Source organism: Nymphaea colorata, unplaced genomic scaffold, assembly GCF_008831285.2.
Source record: "Nymphaea colorata isolate Beijing-Zhang1983 unplaced genomic scaffold, ASM883128v2 scaffold0001, whole genome shotgun sequence".
NCBI lineage: Eukaryota > Viridiplantae > Streptophyta > Magnoliopsida > Nymphaeales > Nymphaeaceae > Nymphaea > Nymphaea colorata.
The window spans coordinates 2,015,243-2,037,574 of NW_022204507.1; the positions used below are offsets into that span (position 1 = coordinate 2,015,243).

Consider the following 22,332-nt stretch of genomic DNA (forward strand, 5'->3'; position numbering starts at 1 on the left):
GATCCAATAAACACACAAAATCCAGTAGTGGATTTTCTGTCAAGGTGACATCCCGCATAATCAGCATCAACATACACAGATATAGTGAGAGATGTACCATTTTGAAAGAAGAGTCTCATTCCTGGTGAATTTTTTAGATACCTGAGAATCATCATAGCAGCATCCCAATGGACTTTCTTGGGCTTATCCAGAAATTGACTCACTCTGCTGACAGCATAGGCAATATCAGGTCGAGTAACAGTGATATATAGGAGCTTCCCAACAATCCCTCTATATTGTCTAGCGTCAACATCTTCAGTATCATCATCATACAAGCGAGTATTGATGTCCATGGGTGTAGAGGCAGGTCGACATCCTAGCATACCTGTCTCTTGCAAAACATCAGTAACGTATTTCCTTTGGCACATGATAAGACCCTTCTGATTTCTGGCAAACTCAATACCTAGGAAATAGCATAGCTCACCAAGATCCTTGGTGACAAAGTGTCGTCCAAGGACGTCCTTGATGTTGGAAATCCCCTGAATATCATCCCCTGTAACAATGATATCATCAACATAGACAAGAACTATCACTGTACCTGTAGAAGTTTTCTTGACAAAAAGGGAATGATCGGCCGAAGAACGTCTGAAGCCCTCATTCTCAATATTCTCTGATAATTTTTGGAACCAAGCTCGAGGACTTTGTTTCAGACCATAAATTGCCTTTCTCAATCTGCACACTTTCTGACACTCCCCCTCAGCAACAAACCCTGGTGGTTGCTGCATATACACTTCTTCATGTAGGTCACCATACAGAAAGGCATTTTTGACATCAAGCTGTGATAGAGACCAATTCTTGCTGACTGCAACAGCGAGAAGAACCCGTAAAGAGGCATGTCGTGCCACAGGAGAGAAGGTATCATAATAATCAACCCCATAAGTCTGAGTATAGCCTTTAGCAACCAGGCGAGCCTTATATCTCTCAATGCTGCCATCTGCTCTGTATTTAACAGTAAATACCCATCTGCAACCAACAACAGCTGCATCAGATGAAGGAGTAACTAGTGTCCAGGTGCCTCTAGACTGAAGAGCATCCATCTCTTCTTGCATTGTTGCGGCCCATTTGGGCTCAGAAAGAGCGTCCATGGGAGTCTGTGGAAGAGCTACAGCCGACAGTCCCTTGACAAACTGTCGGTAAGTAGGAGTGAGTCTAGCTATGGATAAATGACCAGAGAGAGGATGCAAAGTGCAACTGCGTTTGCCTTTCCTTTGAGCAATGGGCATATCAAGTTCATTAATATGAGGACCAGGAGCATGCTCTGGCCCCAAAACGCGAAGCAACGGGTTGTGGATAACTCATGAGGGGTAAAGGAAGGTGGACTTCATCACTAAATTCAGGCACCCTTAATTGAGTTCCATTTGGAGAGAAATAAGAGATTGACTCAAAAAATGTAACATCAGCATTCACATAATATCGACGAGTAGAAGGATCATAACAGCGATATCCCTTTTGAGTGCGGGAATAACCAACAAAGATCATTTTGATAGCCCGAGGGGATAACTTATCTCTCCCAGGACCAAGCAACTGAACAAAGGCAACACATCCAAAAATACGAGGTGCAACAGAAAACAATTCTCTGTCAAGAAAAAGAGCAGAGAAAGGAATAAGATCTCCCAACACAGATGACGGCATGCGATTAATAAGATAGCATGCTGTAAGAACAGCATCTCCCCAGTAAGAATGAGGAACATGGCTGTGTATGATAATGGTTCTGGCGACATCAAGAATATGGCGGTGTTTTCTTTCAGCAACCCCATTTTGTTGAGAGGTATAAGCACAAGAAGTTTGGTGAATGATACCCTTATCCCTGAAAAATTGTTCTAAAGAGGAAGCACAGAACTCAAGAGCATTGTCAGAGCGCACAATCTTGACACAAGTATCAAACTCAGTCAGAATTTCATTGATAAAATTTTTGATTACATGACCCGCTTCAGATTTGTGTTTCATAAGAAAAACCCAACTAACACGACTGTAATCATCAACAGCAACAAGATAATACCGATGACCCTGAAGGTCAGGAGTACGACTCGGGCCCCAAACATCAAAATGAAGTAACTCAAACACAGAGTGGCTACTTCTACTGGACCGCGGAGGAAAGGATGACCGATGGTGTTTGCCTAACTGACAAGACTCACATTGAAAAGACGACTTATGAGACAGCTGAGGGAGAACATGCAGCAGTTTCTGAAACGGGAGATGTCCAAAACGTAAATGCCAAGTATAAGCCGAGGATGAGGACGACCCCGACGAGGTAGATCCAGCAAAGGGAAAGGAATGCACTAGCCTGTAGAGACCTCCCTGTTCACGGCCACTGCCAATCACCCTGCCCGTCAGTATATCCTGAAACACAAGAGAGGAAGAGTCAAATATAGCACGACAATTTAATTCTCTGGTAATCTGACTGATAGAAAGTAGGCTATGGGGGAATTTTGGTGCATGAAGAACGTGCTGTAGCGGCAATGATGAAGTAAGTTGGACCTCTCCATGTCCAACAACTGGTGAATATTTTCCATCTGCTAGAATAACCGAACGACCCGGTGGAGTAGGGACGTAAGAGGTGAATTGCGCCTTATCCCCACAAAGATGTGTCGATGCACCAGAATCAATAAGCCAATCTGTAGTGTCAGTAGCAGAGCAGACTGTACAAGCAGAATACATACCAGATGAAGAAGCACTCGCAGTGGTAGGAACAGTAGAAGTGGTCGGACCAGGGGATTGATGGGCGCTGTCGCCAATCAAGTTCCTCAACTGAGAGAGAATGTCATCTACATGCAGCTCACTGGAGGAGGCAGTGTGCTGAGACTTAGGCTGCTCAGGAGAATCAGTAGATACAGTCTGATTTGCAAAAGCTGGACGGCCATGTTTCTGCCAACACTTATCCACAGTATGACCAATGCGGTGACAAAACTGACATACAGGGCGCGAAGGGGTATTGCCACGGCCACGGCCCCCTCGTCCTCTGGCAAAAAAGGGTCCACCTCTGCCACGAGTAGCCAGCATAGCAGAAGTGGTATCAGGAACAGTCGATGCAGAGATCGGAATTCTGCTTAGCCTACTGTAAGCCTCATCAATAGGAGGAATCGAGGGACTAGTAAGCATTTGGTTCTTTGCGGATTCATAAACAGAGTCTAAACCAGAAAGAAAGACCCCTACCATAAGCATATCTCTGTATGCCTTTTGTTGTTCACACTTGCACGCGGGAAAGTAGCTATTCAGTCTCTCAAACATGGACTTGAGACTAGAATAATAAGTGTGAAGAGGTCGGCCATCTTGTCGCATCTGATGAATATCATGATGAAGCTGCATAATGCGCGTTTCATTTCTTGCCTGTGAATACGTGGCAGCAAGGGAATCCCACATATCCTTTGCACTGTCCTTGTGCAAGACTTCATTTGCAATTTCTTGAGAGAGAGTACCAACAATCCATACCATAACCAACGAATTATCTTTAAACCAAGTAGTATATTTTCCTACCTTCTGTACTGGCTCGGGCTCCAATATGAGATGTTCCTTCTCATGAGCGATCAAGGTTCTTTTTACTTGCATGGCCCACATCTCGTAATTACCCCCATCCATTTTGGTGATAATGCTGGAAAATGGGGAACTCTTCATCTCTCCCGACGATACAAAGGAAGAGGTATTAGCGCCACTGCTAATTTCAGACATCTCTCAACACAAAGGAGGAAACCGAGCCACGGAATAGGAAGTGCAGGCAAAAAGAATACAATCACATATCGAAAGACAACATGCTGATCATGAAGCAATATGCAGTTAACGCATGTAGCAATCCATAAGTCTGATCGGCTGGAAGAGGCAACAGCAGAGCTGAACGAAGAGAGATACCAGAGACGACGCTGAGAAGAAAATCAGCGTGCAGAACCACGGGCAGAGCAGCGGCGGAGCAGCGTGCAGCGGAGGAGCAGCGTGCAGAGCAGCGGCGGAGCAGCATGCAGCGGAAAGACGCTGAGAGGAAAATCAGCGTGCAGGCAGAGCAGCAGCGGCGGGAATGAGGTCAGGCGGCAGGCGGCGGCGAAGATGACAGGCGACGCAGCAACGGGCGCAGGCGTTCAGTATGCTGGGCAGAGCAACGGCAGAGTGCACACGCGGCGGCGGCGCAGGCGGACGGCCGCAGGCAGACGGCGGACTGAGGGACGGCAGACAGCAGACAGGCAGGGCGACGAGGGGCAGCAGGGATGGGTCGGGCGGCGGCAGCTGACGCCGACTAGGCGGCGGCTGGCGCCGCTCAGTCGGCGACAACCCGCTGAGGAGGAGACGGCTGGAGCTCTGATACCATGATAAATTTAAGAGAACTAATCTTTGATTTTTATCGAAAGAATCCCTAACTCCTCTTTATATAGACTAGAGGAGAGGGAAAAGTTACAAGAAAGTCATTAAAAGAAACATTATTACACAAGTGCCCTCTCAAGCCTAATACTGAATATAAGCACGTCTTAACACTATTGTTTGTTGTGCTTGGAGCGTTGAGCTCCCGCCTTCCCAACCTAGGTGTCCTAGGGAAGGCTGAGTATCTCTCCTTGGAATTCACACATCCATGGCTGAGTGCTCTACCTCTGCAGTGGGTGAATAGATCCATACTGTTCTGGGCCACCACGGGAGTTGTCTCTCGGCTGTAGGCTGCCCGCGGTGTGCACGTGCCTGTGTTTGCACCCACAGGAACTGTCAATTCACTGAAGTTAATGGAAATGTAATGTATATGAATGAAATGTATGTGATTGATGTGCTTGTGAATCTTGTGCTTACGAATGCAAATGAAATGTTTAAGCATGTCTTGCATGTGATTTGAAATTGTGTTACTGTGGCCATTGAGTGGCCTTCACATGTCGTGGTCTATTGTTAGGGGCCTTCTTGGCAAATGATGTGACTATGCCCTGACACGACATGATGATAGATTGTTTTTATGATTGTTCTCATATTTGAGCCCTACCTAAAAGGGTTTGGCATTTTCCTAGCTTGTCATACTGCAAAGGCTAAGCCTTCAGTTGCTTCTTTTTTTTCAGGTTTTGGCGGACTCGGGGTAGCAGGTTGAGCAGATGGCTTCACTCACATCCTACTGGGGAGGTTTTGGGTCGTTTGTAGTGTCGGCGCATCGTGTTTTGGGTTATATTGATGTCTTGTTGTTGTTGGACATCAATCATATGGTTTGGGGCATTTTTGTCATACACATTGATGTAATTTTGTATCAACTGAAATTGTTATATAAATGAAAGTTTGCCCCATTGTTTTGAATTGCTTGGCTCATCTCATTTTGAATTGTTGTGTCGTCGCACCTCAATGTCTTATGTTTAGAAAAAAAAATTTGAGGGTCAAAAGGGTTGGGGTGTGACAGTTCCACTGAGCCATTAGATAAATACTTTATGGTAAAAACCTGTTTGGAGCCCACGACAGCGCAACCAAAAGAGGGATCAACCAATTCCCATGTCCCTCGTTGCAGTAGTGTCTCCATCTCATCCTGCATAGCTTGCCGCCACTTCAGGTCAAGTAATGTCTGTTCGTGACTTGAAGGAATTGAATTCACTGACAAGACTAACACAAACTGTTGTAAGCTACCACCAATATTGTCAGTAGAAGCAAATTGAGATATAGTATGCAAAGTACACTGTCGTTTGCCTTTGCCTAAGGCAATCAGTAAGTCTAAAGATATTTCAGAAGCATCATGTGGAGGAGGAGGAGGAGGAGGAGCAGTGAGGTCAGGTATACTTACATCCTGAGAAGCAACTGGTGCGCAGTCATGAGCAGAAGCATGTGAGCGGGTGTATACCAGTGGGGGATCATGGAATCTATTGACACTGGGAGGTGAACCGGTGGCACACATAATAGACTGCAGGGGAACTGGCAGTATAGGTAAAGGAATAGACATCGACTTGTCTGATAGCGATGGAGTAGACTTGAAATAAGGACGTGACTCAAAGAATGTAACATCTGCATTGATGTACTGCTTATGAGTATGGGAGTCAAAACAGATATAACCATTTTGGTGTTTTGAATAACCAATGAAAATACATTTAATTGATTGTGCACCAAGTTTACCCCTATTAGGACCAAGGATGTGAACAAAGCAAGTACACCCAAAGACTTTGGGTGGAAGGGAAAACAGTCTTTCTGGATAGAAAACTTGAATAGAAATTTAATTGTCAAGGGATGAAAACGGAAGACGTTTAATTAGATAACATGCAGTGAGAATGGCATCACCCCAAAATTGGGCCGGAACACAACTATATATCATGAGAGTACGAGCCATGTCTAGTAGTTGACGATGTTTACGATCAGCAATACCATTTTGTTGAGAAGTGTAGGGACAAGTAAATTGACGGCAAATTCAATATTTGGTGTAAAATTGCAGCAATGTATTGGATTTGAACTCACAAGCATTATCAGTGTGAATGTTTTTGACAATGGATAATGCGCGAATGTTTTTGACAATGGAACCAAACTGAGCCTTTATTTCAATAATGAAATTTTGAAGAATACAAATAATTTCAGACCTCTCTTTTAACAAGAACACCCAACTAAGACGAAAAAAATCGTCGACAATAACAAGGTGATGCCTAAACTTGGCTCGGCTTACCACCCAGCGAGGCCCTCAAACATCAACATGAATGAGATCAAAAACTGCATGACTCGACCGACTAATACTGGAAGGAAAACTACTGCTAGTGTATTTGCCCAATTGACAGGCCTCACACTGAAATGACTCGAACACAAAAATATTAAGGAGGACACCACGGAGCTTGGATAATGAAGGATGGCCTCGTCAAAGATGCCACTGATACGGGCTAGGCTTAGATAGAGCCATAGATGCCACACCCTCCACTGCATGTGACAGAATGTAAACTCCCTTGTGCTCATGGCCGCCACCAATCGTCTTCCCATTTTGCAAGTCCTGAAAAATACATGAACCAGGATCAAATCTGACTCTACATTGCAAATTCTTTGTCAATTGAGTAATAGACAGAAGATTAGCAGGAAATTATGGTGCATATAAAACATTAGAAAGAGATACAAAACTAGATATTTCACATCCCCAACTCCCATAATAAGAGAGTTTTCCATTGGCAAGTCTAACATGTTGAGGTTATGCAAAACGATACAATAAGGTAAATGAGTCAGGCTAACTGCAGAAATGTTTCGAAGCCCCAGAATCAATAATCCACACAGAACCTGGTTCACGGGAAGTACTACCAACAGACAAAGAAAAATCCACCATAACCAAGGATGCAGTAGCAGACGTCGAGGTAGGGAGAGATCGCTGAGTCATAAGCTGATCATACTCTACCTTGCTCAGTCACCGTGGAGCTATCAAGAGTCGTCAAAGAAGGAATCTCTTCAAGTAGTGTAGCAGCTCGGGCAAACCTTATAGGAATCTGAGAAGTGAATCTCCCTCCGCCACCTGAGGTACTGAATCCTCTTCCATGGAAACTAGGAGCTGGACAACCATGTTTGTCCCAACATCTATCTTCTAAATGTTCCAATTTGCCACAGTGTACATACTGAAATCTCCCTCTGCCCCCTACACCACGACCTGAGCCACTTCCTCTTGTAGCATGTCCACGTCCTCCAGCGCAGCAGCAGGAGACTCACCTTAGGGCTAAGAGAGAGATACAACCAATCTACTGAGTCTATTATATGCCTCAGCAAGATCTAGAATTTCTATGCCAGTAAGCATCTGAACTTTAGCTACCTCATATTTATGGGACAAACCAGCCAAGAACTTTGCCACCATTGTCTGCTCAAAATGAGTCTTGTAACATGCCTGACATGGAGGTCGAAGAGCCTTCAATCGTTCATACACTGCTATAACTGAAGCAAAGTGTTGAGATAATTCCAAGTCACCTTGCTGCAGTTTGAGTAACTCCTCCTCAACTTGTAAATTTTTGAAACATTCTTGTCATGAGAATAGGTGTGTCTCAAAAAAGTCTACACGTGTTTAGCAGTTGTATAGTAAGCAAGAGTAGGAGCGATATCAGACTGCACACTGTTCATAATCCACGACATAACAATACTATTATCTTCTTTCCATGTGATATACTTTACTGTTTTAACATTTGGTTCATCTTCTTCAATGATATGGTCTTTCCGATGTCCTACTACAGACATCATGAACATACACGACCAAATTTCATAGTTTTGACCATCTAATTTCACAGTCGAAGCATAGAAAAATGGATTCCCAACAACTTTGTATTCAGTATGAGACTCGATCTTAGGGTTGTCTGAACCACACAGTCTGACTATAATACGTAGCAGTAAGTAGAATATGCAGCAGCAGTGAGCAGTAAGTAGAACACGCAGCAGTAAGTAGAATATGCAGCAACCGTGAGCAGTAAGTAGAACACACAGCAGTAGTTAAAGCAATAAACTGTTGCTAAGAAGCTTTCTGCTAAAAAAAATTTCACTTTATAACGTAGAGAGCTGGTCCACAGCAGACAAGAAGCAGGTTATCATAGGTATCTTTTCCATGCCTCATTTAATTCCACATGTACCAGTCATAACATTCACGCCATGCCACAACTTGAAGACTGCTCATATATTCCACAGACATGATAAAAGATCACTTTTAATAGTTACTACTATTACCACGCATCAACTTGAAGACTGATTATATATATTCCACAGACATGATAAAAAATCACTTTTAACATTTACTGTTGTTGCCAAGCTTAGCATAAGTTACCAGCGACAAGGAAGAAGATTTTGTTGTTTCCATGCTTAGCATAAGTTACCAGCGACAAGGAAGAAGACTTTGTTGTTCCCATGCTTAGCAGAAGTGACCAGCGTCAATGAAGAATACTCTGTTGTTCCCACGCTTAGTAGAAGTGACCAGCGACAAGGACCATTAGCTATTTTGCAACCACGTCCACTTCAACAAGGCATCAATCTAGGGTTTTCATCTTTTGTTAAGAAAACCCTAGATCAAGACCCAATATGCACGATCCACAAGTTTTACCCACAAAATCCCCAACGATAATAGAAGAAGAGGAAGAAGATGGGCAAGATGATGAGGGAGAGAAAAAAGTGTCAGTTCCAAGAAGGGTTGGGCTCTGATACCATGTTGCTGGAAGCAAGAAGAGAGAGAAGAAGCAGTTGAGAACGAGAGAGAGAAAAAAAAATCTTTTCGTTGTTCCAATAGTCGGCCCTATTCTCAGGTTAAATGAGAACTAGGATAAGATAACAAATTACAAGATTAGTCCACTACTCGAATCAAACTCTTCAATATTCAAAAGACCACCTAATTCAACAGTTACAATACAATGTAACTATTGGAACAACCAATGCATGTTATGATATGCTCTTTACAAGATTGGTATTAGCTATGAGATGACATACATGGTTTATGCTCCAAACGTAAGTGCGAGCCAAATAAAAACAGCTCAAAATTCAAAGAATTTCAAAAATAAACTTTTCCATCGCAAAGGAACAACCACTGCCTTCAATTGAAGAATGAGATCTATCTTACCAAAATATCCAGTCCCTCATAATTCTCAAGAATCCACTCAGCAAATAGTTTGACAGATGTAGAATCAAGAACATCCAATGGATGGTGATTAACATTTAATCCTTCCTTTTGCAACAAAAGCATTGCAGCTTGACCTTCATCACTGTGTCTTGATGTAATGATAACATGCAAGCCATGCCTTCCAAGTTGTCTAGCAATCGCAAATCCAATCCCTCTATTACTTCCGGTCACCACAGCAACAGTTTTTGGAGACCACCATCTAAAGCATATTTCATCAAGGAAAAATGTCAGCTAGTCTTTACAATCAAAAACTGAAAGACACATAGTGACTCTGATCCATCAAGGAATATAGATGAATCAGGGGAACATCCATCAAAACTTACCAGTTCAATAGCTACTTGATGCCATTAAGCCCAAAAAGATTATTAAGTTAGATATCTTTCCATTAACATTTTCAAGCATACATAATTTCAAAATTATGCATTTTAGTAATTTGTATTAATATCCTGTTAAAAAGGTCCCACTAAAGAAAAGAAAGAAATGCACAACAAGAAAAAAAAATACGATGAACAGTTGCAAAAAGAAAAGTGTTTCTGGAAAATATCACAGTAGCAAATGCCATGCTTCAATTAGATGAACATGTGGAAGTTATCAACTGCCTAAACCATACGAAAGTAGCAACACAAACAATAGATAAGTAAGACCAAAAATTTCTTATCTTTGGCATTCAACTAGAGCATGAATGTTTGGTCATTTAGTTCTTCTAGAGTGCTAAATCATTAGTCCATTTAAAACCACTCAATAAGTAGTGGTGGCTTCACCTATAATAGTAAAATTTTATTCCATTTCCAGCCATGGGATAATCAGCAAGAATCCAGTAGTGTGTGAAACCACAAGCCTCTGCATAGGAATGAGCAAGATGTGCATGTCTGTATTGGATAAGGAGAGAGTGAGAGTTGCTCACTTCTTAAGTTTTGAATTCCTTTAACTAATTATGAGTCATTTATCTACATATGACACATGAAACTTTTAGGTCATACTGATTGAAACTGTGAAACTAAGAGAGTGGCTCTATGTCTCATGGACACCTTTGTCTAGCTCCATACCCGTGTCCATACGACCCAAAACAGGTACAAGTACAGCCCAGGACACAGCCAGGACATGTGTCAAAGGGTATTGGTTGCAGTCAATGCACCCATGACCATATCCAACCATTTCTGGACTCGATCAAAAGTGAGCAAGTTATTTTTTGTCCAATAATTAGGGCTTCCTTTTTTCTTTTTTCTTTGTTACTATGTCTATACATTGGCAAATAAGAGCCTTTGATGGAGTCGAGGGCTCTAAGCAACATCTGTGGGTTGATAGTGCTCTTGACTTGTCTGTGATATTTTTCCGTGACTTTTTTTGTTGACTGGTGTTAGCTCCAATGAAACAGCAGGTACCCAATATGTTGAACATCTTGGACACATTCGTGCATGTCTGGGCATCGTTTTCCTCCAGCAATCCCTATTTTCATTTTTCTGTCAAGCCCTCAAATCTCTGGCGATTTCATTCTGCCCTCCGGCAATTGGTATTGAGTCGACTTCTCCTTCTTTCCTACGCTGCTTCAATGTTCTTTTTATTCTTATTACTAATGGTATTCAATCATCAGTTCATACTTTTTCATTTTCGCATTGTTAAAGATGTTTCTGCAATATTAGAAAGTTGAATAGTAGTTATTTAAATATTTTCTTATATTTAGTGAACTGAATCTGTAATTGTTATATTGCCAACCCTAATCTCTTTTAATATGAGATTAGGGTCACGTGAATAAGGAAGAAAGTGTTTCCTCTCTCTCTCTCTCTCTCTCTCTCACATCCCCTTCTTCCTCCAATATTCAACATGGTAGCAAAGCAACAAACCTAGGGCTGTGTGATCTAGGGTTTCACGCCTAAGGTTCCCTTCTCCTCTCATTTCTCCTCACTTCCGCCAAACTAGGGTTTCACACCTAGGGTTCTTGCTGTTTACAAAACAAGCAAGTTGATTGGTTGGTTGGATAGGGGCTAATCACGTTTTAACATGTGAAAACATGATTAGCACGCTTGTGTTGTTGCTGCTGTCGTGAAGTTGCTGAAAGCTGCTGCCATTGAAGCATATCACGTCGCTCAAATGGTGAATCAGATCAGACTTTGCTGCAAAATCAGGTCTAACTCAAGTGCAGCCGTGGAAGATGTTTAGGCCAAAGAACGTCGGATCTGCTAGGGCAGTCTGATCTGTTTAGTTGTGTGGTGCCTGGTGGATTCCCACAGGCAAAGGTATGTCGTGTTGGCAGGTTCAGTCTTTTCCCTACATCATTGAAGTGAGACAAGTTTGAAATTGTATGGAGTAGGCAGATTTCTGTTTTCTCTGTGTATCGTTGAAGTTAGACAGGTTTTCTCTGCTGTCAAACTTGTGCTTGTTTGCTACCTATTATCGACATCTGAAAGTGTTGCCTGCTATCCACGTCTGAAAACAGTCTTCCGATTTGTTTTGTGTTTGTGTTCAACCTGATACTTAAGTGGATCTCATGGAGGTTACTTCTGCTGTAATCAGATTTTTATGTTGACTGTGTGGGGCAGAGTCAATCTGCTGCTTGTGGATGTAATTTGATGTGAGGAGCAGAATGACCTGCAGATCGTGGATATGAAATCTATAAGTTGAGATCTCATTAGTTGTGGACTGCTGCTAATCGTAAAGTTCCTGCTTGTGTTGCGGTCATCGGCTGAAATTATTTTGTTGAGTTTGTGATCGTGAGAGAAAGAGAGAGAAGAAAAACGTCCAAAAATCTTATTGATCACTTACCCTAACCCTTAAGGGAGAATTAGGGTACAAAACAGAATTACAATGTAAACCAAAAAGTTATTGTAAATAATTAAAGAACTGTAAAGTTCTTTAATATTCTAAAAACTACCTCAACGTCAACACTCCCCCTCAAGCTGGAGCATAGATATCTACCATGCTCAGCTTGTTACAACACTTTGAAAATTCACTAATTGCAAGAGCTTTAGTAAAGATATCAGCAGTTTGTTCTTCAGAGACCACGTGAGTTGTATAAATCACTCCTCCTTGAACTAAATCACAAATGTAATGGCAGTCTACTTCGATGCGTTTAGTTCGTTCGTGAAAGACTGGGTTATTTGCAATATAGGTGGCTGCCCTGTTATCACAAAACATTGTCATAAATAGTTGAACTGGAATGTCAAGGCTTTCAAGCATGGATTTAACCCATGTTAATTTTGTTGTCATTTGGGCCATTGCCCTATATTCTGACTCAGCACTAGATCATGAGACCACATTCTGTTTCTTGCTCCTCCAGGATATAAGATTCTCTCATACAAAAACACAAAATCTAGTAGTAGATTTTCTATCTTCAACGGATCCTGCATAGTCTGCATCACTATAGGCTTGGACATCTAAGGTTTTCCCTTTCTTGAATAGTAGTCCTTTACCAGGAGAGGACTTTAAGTATTTGACTATCATCAATGCAACTTCCCAATGAATCTACCTTGGTTTCTCCATAAATTGACTCAGCTTTCCCACTGCAAAACTAATATCCGGTCTTGTAACTGTCACATAAAGAAGCTTTCCAATTAAGGATCTATACATCTTGGCTTTTACAGGTTCTGACTGCTCATCATGTAAGTGCAATCGAGGATTCATGGGAATGGTGGCAGGTTTTGCACCCAACATTCCAGTGTCTTGCAATAAGGCTAAAATGTACTTTCTTTGAGAGAGAACTATTTCTTCCTGTTGATAGATCGTATGTTTCGGGTCCGGATCCATACCCGACCCGCCTTGTAGCCCGTTTTGGGCACTACTTAAGTCATGTAACCCTAATCCTTATGTGAATGATAATCAAAAGAGAGAGAGAGTCTGGTTGTTAGTGGGCACCAACTCCTCCTCATTCGTGGTTTTTTCTCCCTCGTGTTGAGGGTTTTCCACGTTACATCGTGATTGTTGTTCCTCTTCCTCTTCTTGTTTGTATTTCTACATGGTATCAGAGCCGTGAAGTTCCGGCATTAACGTGTTGGAGGAGGCGCCCCGACCTGTTTATCGTCGGATGGAGCCACTGCTTATCGCCGTCGTCCGACGCCAAGACGACTGCCGCCGCCGTCCGCCCTTCCGCCGCTCGTCCTCCTGCACTCGGCGAGCGCCTCCAAGCGCCGCCCTCTGCTCTTGCGCCGCCAAGGGCCTCCCGCCGCCGTTTTCTGTTCCCGCTGCCGTCAAGCGCCTCACGCTCCGCCCTTCTGCCACCGCCGCCGTCTTCAGGGTTCCACGCTGCAGTTGCTCCCTGCCTTTGTTGCTCTCGTCGTTGTGTGGGTCTGTCATTATGGCAGCCTCTTCTTCCTCGTCGATGGTCAGTCAAACTGAAATTGGAACTGTGAGACACGAGAACGTTCCTGTGCAGGTTATTACTCTTCGCCTCACAAAGGAGAACTATTTCTCGTGGTCGCCGGCTATGACTATGGGGATTGCTGGCCGTGGTCGGATGGCCTATATCGACGGGAGCAACCCTGAACCAGCAAGAGCAAGTGATGCGTGGTACACTTGGTTCCATGAGGACAATCAAGTAAAAACGTGGATTGTTAACTCTGTCTCCGCTGAGATTCAGCCTCTTATCCTTCGGAAGAAGACTGCACGAGACATGTGGGTGGTCCTTGAGCAAATGTATGGCCAGAAGAAGACGGTCATTCGCACTTATCAAGTAATGAAGACTGTTTATAACCTTCGCCAAGGGAACTCTTCTATTGCAGAATACTATGGGGCTTTGAAAGCAAAGTGGGAAGAACTTGACAATCACTCTGATATTCCGTGGCACTGTCCCCAAGATCAGGCAGTTTACATTGCCCAGAAATGGGAAAACAGAGTGTTCCTCTTTTTAGCTGGCTTAAATGATGAGTTTGAAGGTGTTCGGAGCCAGATTCTGAATTCTGGAGAGGTGTCCAGTATTGAAGATATATACTCTCGGTTGTTGAAGCAGAAGAACAGAGAAGGCTGGTAACCAATGAAAGCAAGAGGGATCTTGATCTCTCTCATGAGAGATCAGCCCTTGTGAGCCGTGGACCTGGAGGCTTGGCTAGACCCCCTCGCCGATGCACACACTGCAAGAAGATGGGTCACACCGTCGATTACTGTTGGGATCTCTATCCAGACAAGAAAGGCAATAGAGGGAGGTCTTCTAGTGGGAAGACACGTGGGCCTGGGACGCCCAAATCCAGTGGGGAAAAACTTTCTATTTCGGCTGATCAGCTTCGTGAACTAAGGGCTTATTTGGGCAGGATCGATGTCAACAAGATTGAGACCTCAGAGGACACTACAGCTAATCATGCTCTTGCAGTTATTGGCAATAAAGGTAACTCTTCTGTGGGAGAATGGATTGTCGATAGTGGTGCTACTCATCACATGACAGGTAATCCAAAATTGTTTCATGAGTATAAGTTGTCCTCGGGAAAGGAACGTGTTTCTCTTGCAGATGGTTCTTCTACCTGTGTGGCAGGCGTAGGCACTCTGTCCTTGTTGGACAAATTTCATGTGTAGGGCGCTTTACATGTTCCCCAGTTTCCTTTAAATCTCTTGTCAGTCAGTAGACTTACTAAAGAATTGAATTGTGAACTTATTTTCTCTGTCGATCGCTGTGTTTTGCAGGACTTGGTGACAGGGAAGAGGATTGGGATTGGTTTAGCTTCTGATGGATTATATCGTCTTCCCATACGTGTGGCTACTGCTCTGTTGACAGCGATCCGCAAGACAGATAAGAGAAGAGAAGATTGTCTTCAGTCCTTTATGTACTGGCATGAACGTTTTGGGCATTTACCTTTTGGGATTTTGAAACATTTGTTTCGAGACTTGTGTTCCTCCTTTGATTTGTCTTCCATTTCTTGTGATGTTTGTCAGTTTGCCAAACATGTGAGGGCTTCGTACCCTCTTTCTACTAGTTGTGTTAATGAAGCTTTTTCCCTGATTCACTCTGATGTATGGGGACCTTCAGGAATTTATACCCGTCAAGGTTTCCAGTATTTTATCACTTTCATTGATGATTTCTCTCGTGCTACGTTTGTGTACTTGTTAAAAGACCGCAGTGAGGTTCCTCGTATCATCGAGACATTCATTCTTCTTGTGCATACCCAATATGGTGCGAATGTTAAAACTTTCCGGTCCGATAATGCCCGTGAGTACATGTGTCAGCCTGTTGAGGAGTTTCTTAGACAACGGGGGATTGTTCATGAAACATCTTGTAGTTACACCCCCCTCAAAATGGGGTTGCTGAAAGGAAAAATCGTCAACTTCTTAATGTCACCAGGGCTCTTTTGTTTCAGAGAAATCTTCCTAAACACTATTGGGGTGATGCTGTTCTTACTAGTGCCTATCTTATTAACCGCATGCCCAATCGTGTTTTGAATGATAGGACTCCCCACTCGTTGCTTCCTGGCAGTCGTCCACCATTCCCTCTTCCTCCTCGTATTTTTGGTTGTGTATGTTTTATCCATGATCACAGTCCAAATGTCAAGAAACTTGATCCTAGGTCTATCAAAGGTGTCTTTGTTGGATACTCTCCTACGCAAAAAGGATACAAATGTATTGATCCTATTACTGGTCGAGTTTATGTTACGAGGGATGTTACCTTCTTAGAACATGCCTCTTACTTTGGTGAGAATCCTCTTCAGGGGGAGAAGTCTGTGAGCAGGGAAGAGTATTCTCAGAGATAGGAACTTCAGTTTATAGATTTTTTGGACTACAAGAAAGCAAAATTGCTTACTACTGTTGATGTGCCTGAGAAGGAGGAAAGGTGTGACACTAGCATTGAGAAGGAAGGCCCTCGGTTATTTGGACAGTTTTACTCTAGACGAGGTACTCGGACAGAGATGATGACTTGTGATGCTAGATCTACTTCCAATCCCAATGCCACTCCTTCCCTGGATGAACCAAGTCCTACCGTGGAGACTCATGATGAGGTTGAAAAGAAGAATGAAGATCTTCCCATTGCCCTGAAAAAGGGTGTCAGGTCATGTACTCAACACCCCATTGGTAATTTTGTTTCTTATTCCAGACTTGGAAAAGATTACAAGTGTTTTGTTTCTACTCTTTCTTTGGCTGTGATCCCCAGGACTGTTGCTGAAGCTCAAAGTGACTCCAAGTGGGCTGATGCAATGAAAGAAGAATTAGATGCCCTGAGAAGAAATATGACATGGGAAGTGGTGAAGATTCCTGAAGCCGCTCACTTAGTTGGATCCAAATGGGTGTATACCATCAAGTACAAACCAGATGGGAGTGTTGAAAGATATAAAGCTCGACTTGTGGCCAAGGGATTTAGCCAGAAATATGGAATTGATTACTTGGAAACCTTTGCTCCTGTTGCGAAAATGAAGACAGTGAGGGTGGTTATATCCCTAGCTGTGATGAAGGAGTGGAAGATGTATCAACTAGATGTTAAGAATGCATTCCTCAATGGTGACCTCGAAGAAGAAGTATATATGCATATGCCTCCAGGATATGAAGAACCAGAAAAATGTTGTAAGCTGAAAAAGGCCTTATATGGCCTTAAGCAATCGCCCAGAGCGTGGTTCGAACGACTGAGAAGAGTGATGATACGTGATGGATACAAACAAGGAAATGGAGATCACACTCTGTTTGTGAAGAAGAAGGAGAGCAGGGTTACTCTCCTGCTGGTCAACGTAGATGACATGATTGTCACAGGAGATGATGAGGAGGAGATTATCAAGCTAAAAGGGTTACTGGCTACAGAATTCGATCTCAAAGATCTTGGCAAGCTAAGGTATTTTCTTGGTATGGAGGTTGCTAGGTCTAGTACTGGTCTTGTACTAAACCAAAGGAAATACACATTAGATCTGCTGGAAGAAACTGGTAAATTGGGATGTAGACCTACTCCTACCCCATTTGACACTGGGCACAAGTTGAGCCTTAGAGATGGAGAGCCTCTCTGTGAAGAAGACAAGGGAAGATATCAACGTCTGGTTGGGAAGTTGATTTATCTTACTCTCACGAGACCTAATATCACCTTTGCGGTGAATGTTTTGAGCCAATTCATGCATGCACCAACCGATGCACATCTGAAGGCTGTGGACAAAGTGCTATGCTACCTGAAGAAAAATCCTGGCAAGGGACTCCTGTATGTGAAACAAGAGACTGTGGAAATCGAGGGCTATTCTGATGCGGATTGGGCAGGTTGTGGTGATACCAGACGATCTACTACAGGGTACTGTGTCTACTTGGGAGGAAACCTTGTTGTATGGAGGAGCAAGAGACAGGATGTTTGCTCAGATCTAGTGCAGAGGCAGAATATAGGGCAGTTGCTATGGGAGTGTCAGAATTACTATGGTTGAAGATATTGCTGACTGACATTGGAATAGAGATTGAATGACCTATGAAGATGTACTTTGATAACAAATCTGCAATCAACTTAGCCAACAATCCTGTTCTTCATGACAGAACAAAACATGTTGAAATTGATCGTCACTTCATTCGGGAAAGAATTGATGCGAAAGAGTTGATCTTACCTTACATGAAGTCTGAAGACCAAACTGCTGATGTTCTGACGAAAGCTCTTCCTTCAGCTTCATTTGAGAGGAATGTATCCAAGTTGGGCATGTTTGATATGTATGCCCAACTTGAGGGGGAGTGTTGATAGATCGTATGTTTCGGGTCCGGATCCATACCCGACCCGCCTTGTAGCCCGTTTTGGGCACTACTTAAGTCATGTAACCCTAATCCTTATGTGAATGATAATCAAAAGAGAGAGAGAGTCTGGCTGCTAGTGGGCACCAACTCCTCCTCATTCGTGGTTTTTTCTCCCTCGTGTTGAGGGTTTTCCACGTTACATCGTGATTGTTGTTCCTCTTCCTCTTCTTGTTCGTATTTCTACACTTCCTTACAACGAGCCACTTCTATTCCAAGGAAGTATCTCAAGTGTTCAAGATCTTTTGTGACAAAGTGCTTTTGAAGAAATTCTTTGGTCTTAGATATACCTTGTTTATAGTTGCCGATCAATACAATATCATCAACATATACTGCCAAGATAACCATACCCAACTCTCCCTTCTTAACAAACACTGAATAATCAAGAGGTGACCTTTGGAATCCACTCTGTGAGACAATATCAAATAGTTTATGAAACCACGCATGGGGACTTTGTTTCAATCCGTATATAGCCTTCCGCAATTTGCACACCTTCCCACACTCCCCCTAAACCTCGAAGCCAAGTGGTTGTTGCATATAAACGGTCTCCTGAAGATCGTCATACAAGAATGCATTTTTGACATCCAATTGATGCATCTGCCAGTCATAGTGAACTGCAAGAGAAATCAAGAGGCGAATGATACCTAACCGGGCCACTGGCGAGAAGGTGTCAAAGAAATCAATACCATAGGTCCGAGTATATCCTTTTGCAACCAACCGAGCTTTATAGTGTTCAAGGGTGCCATCTGCATGGTATTTGATAGTGAATACCCATTTGGATCAACAATATCACAACCGGAAGGAGGAGCAACAAGGTCCCACATGTGGCGTTCTTGTAAAGTATGTATTTCCTCTTCCATAGCCTGGCACCAATTAGGGTCTAGTAATGCTTGCTGATGACATGTCGGAGTAGTATAAGTAGATAGAGCATGAATAAATTGTTGCACCTTGTCACTTACATATTCAGACGTCACGAACTGTGAAATGGGATGAATGGTGCATTGACGTCTACCCTTCCGCAAGGCAATAGGAAGGTCCTGCGAGTCAGAGATAACCGGAGGTGAGGAATCAGGTACACTTACCTCAGGAGAGGATGATGGAGGAGAGCCATGTGAGAGACCCTGTTGGCGAGAGTAGACTAATGGAGGATCCGGAAAACGATTTCAGGGCGGTGATGAACTCAGAAGGGACGTAAGAGGGAAAGGTGGGATTGGCAAAGGACATTGAGGGAGACTCTCAGGGCAAGAGGTAGATGGTTGTGGGAAATATGGACGGGACTCAAAGAATGTGATGTCCGCAATGACATACTCTTTCTGGGTGAGAGGGTGAAAGCATTTGTAGCCTCGTTGGTTCTTGGGATAACCAAATTTTCGGGTTTGGCAGCAAGTTTATCTCGCTTTGGTCCAAGGATATGAACAAAGCATGTGTATCCAAACACACGAGGTGGAGTTTGAAACAGTGGATGATCCGGGCAAAGCATTTGAATTGGAATTTGTTAAGTATACATGATGATGGTAGGCGATTAAGGAAGTAACAAGCAGTTAGGATCGCATCCCCCCAAAAGTAAAATGGTACATGGCTCTGTATCATGAGAGTACGAGCAACTTCGAACAAATGTCGATGTTTTCTCTCTGCAACCCCATTCTGTGGCGAGGTATGTGGACAGGTGAATTGAGGAACAATCTCATGTTTTGAGTAAAATTGTAAAAGATTGGACGATTTGAATTCAAGAGCATTGTCAGTGTGAACAGACTTAACAGAAACACCAAATTGAGTTTTTATTTCAATAATAAGATTTTGAAGGATACATATAACTGCAGACCGTTCCTTCAAAAGGAAAACCCAACTAACACGAGAGAAATCATCAACTACAACTAGATAATACCAAAATTTAGACTGGCTAGCAGTATGGCTAAGCCCCCACACATTGACATGAAGTAAATCAAATATACTATGACTTGAAGGACTTAGACTCGAAGGAAAACTACTCCTAGTGTGTTTCCCAAGTTGACAGACTTCACGCTGGAGTGACTCTGACATGGAAAGCTGAGGAAACAAGCAACGATGTTTTGGCACCGATGGATGCCCAAGTATGAGATGCCACTGAAGATTCGTAGGTTTAGATGGAACTGATGTAGCAGTTGTGTCCATGGCCTCAGACAGGAAATAGACTCCCCCTCGTTCATGGCCTCCACCAATCATCCTCCCAGTCTACAAGTCCTAAAACCAACACGAACCAGGATCAAAACTGACTCTACAGTTCAAATCATGAGTCAGCCCTTTAACAGAGAGAAGATGAGTGGGAAAGTCAGGAGCAAACAATACATTATTCACGGTTAAACAATCAGAAATTTTCACACTACCCCAACCGATAATAGGAGATAATCTCCCATCTACAAGCTTCACCTATCTAGGTTGAGGAAAATGATGAAGCACAATGAATAAATTTGGTTGACTGCAAAAGTGTTTGGAGGCTCCAGAATCAATAATCCATGACATACCTGGGTCTTGGTTCTGCATAATGGTGGAAAAAGCAAAATCACCCACAACTGTAGACGCTAAGGAGGAAGATGAGGTTTTCTGTGCCAGAAATTGTTCATACTCTGATTTACTCATACCAACAGTGACCTTTTCTGCATTTGATTCTGTATGGTCATCTTCAACATGTGAAGCTTTTGGGATATGAGAAGAACTCTTGATCTGTGATGACTCAAAGCCTCGAATCATTGGGCGACCATGTTTATTTCAGCATCTATCTTCTAGATGACCAAGTCTTCCACAGAACATGCATTGTAATCTACCACGTCCACCTCCTGAACTACGACCTCCTTTCCCTCTATTGAAAGCATGTCCTCGGCTTCCTGAGATGGCTAAGGACTGCCCACGACCTCCTGGGACAGCTAATGCTGAAGAGGGTGCATCAGTTGAGGATGGAGAGAGAGTCACTGCCGGACGACTTAGCCTGTTATACGCCTCAGCCAGGTCTGGAATTTCAGCCCCAGTCAACATTTGGGCTTTGGCCGTTGCAAAATCAGGAGATAACCCAGCTAAAAATTTTGCCACCATGTGCTGCTCAAAGTGGGTTTTGTAGCATGATTAACACGGGGAACGTAGGGCTTTGAGTCTCTCATAGGCTGATTTGACTGACGCAAAGTATTGGGCCAGATCTGAGTCACCTTGTTGGAGTTTAAGGAGTTCTTCTTCAACCTGCAAGACTTTGCTCATACTCTTATCATGGGAGTACGTTTGCTTCAGAAATTCCCACATATGCTTGGAAGAGGTACAATATGCAATCATAGGAGTGATGTGTGTCTGCACGCTGTTCATAATCCATGACATAACAATATTGTTATCTTCTTCCCATGTAGAATATTTTCATGTCTTGGTTAGGGGTTCTTCCTCCTCAATAACATGTTTCTTTCTGTGCCCCTTAACAGACATCCTAAATACGCGAGACCAGATTTCATAGTTTGAGCCGTCTAACTTCACGGTAGACCCAAATGAAAGAAGATTCCCACGTATTTGGATGCACTTGCTTTGCACACATCCTAGGCCCAAACAAAAACAAACTTGTTGCCCAAGCCATCAAATGTGTATTTATTGGATACTCTGCCAATCAAAAAGGATATAAGTGCTTTGATCCCCAGACCAAGAAAGAGATTATCAGTGTGGATGTTACATTCTTTGAGTCTCGTCCTTATTTTTCCCCTTCGAGTCCTCCTTCGTCTGAGATGCCTATACTTGTTCCTCTTCCTATTACACCAGTGTCCCTTGAGTCATTCCAGCCATCTAAACCTATGTCCCGCCATCTAAACCTATGTCACATGAACGTTTCCTTGATCCTCCATTGGTTTACACTCGTCGTCTTGGTCCCTCTCCCAACCCCCTACCAGCGTCTTCTCAGGAGGTAAGCTCCACTGATCAGACTGATTCAGGTTTAAATGATGAACACTATGCAGATGATCTCCCTATTGCTATTCGTAAGGGAAAGCGACAGTGCACACTACACCTGATTTCTAATTTTGTCTCTACTGACCATTTGAGTACAAGTTTGGTGCAGTTTGATCGAGCTCTGCCTAGTCACACATGATCCCTTCGTCTCACTA

At 43.1% G+C, this 22,332-nt stretch overlaps 1 protein-coding gene across 4 annotated transcripts in view; it reads right to left on the reverse strand.

The window, feature by feature from the left end:
* LOC116267895 (uncharacterized) overlaps positions 1 to 22,332 on the reverse strand; it is a 79,137-nt gene that overhangs the window by 48,706 nt on the left and 8,099 nt on the right. For all 4 annotated transcript variants that reach the window (XM_031649821.2, XM_031649820.2, XM_031649822.2 and 1 more), the window contains one exon: positions 9,515 to 9,773. In XM_031649821.2, coding sequence (XP_031505681.1) covers positions 9,515 to 9,773 — 259 coding nt within the window. The remainder of the gene's footprint in view (positions 1 to 9,514; positions 9,774 to 22,332) is intronic.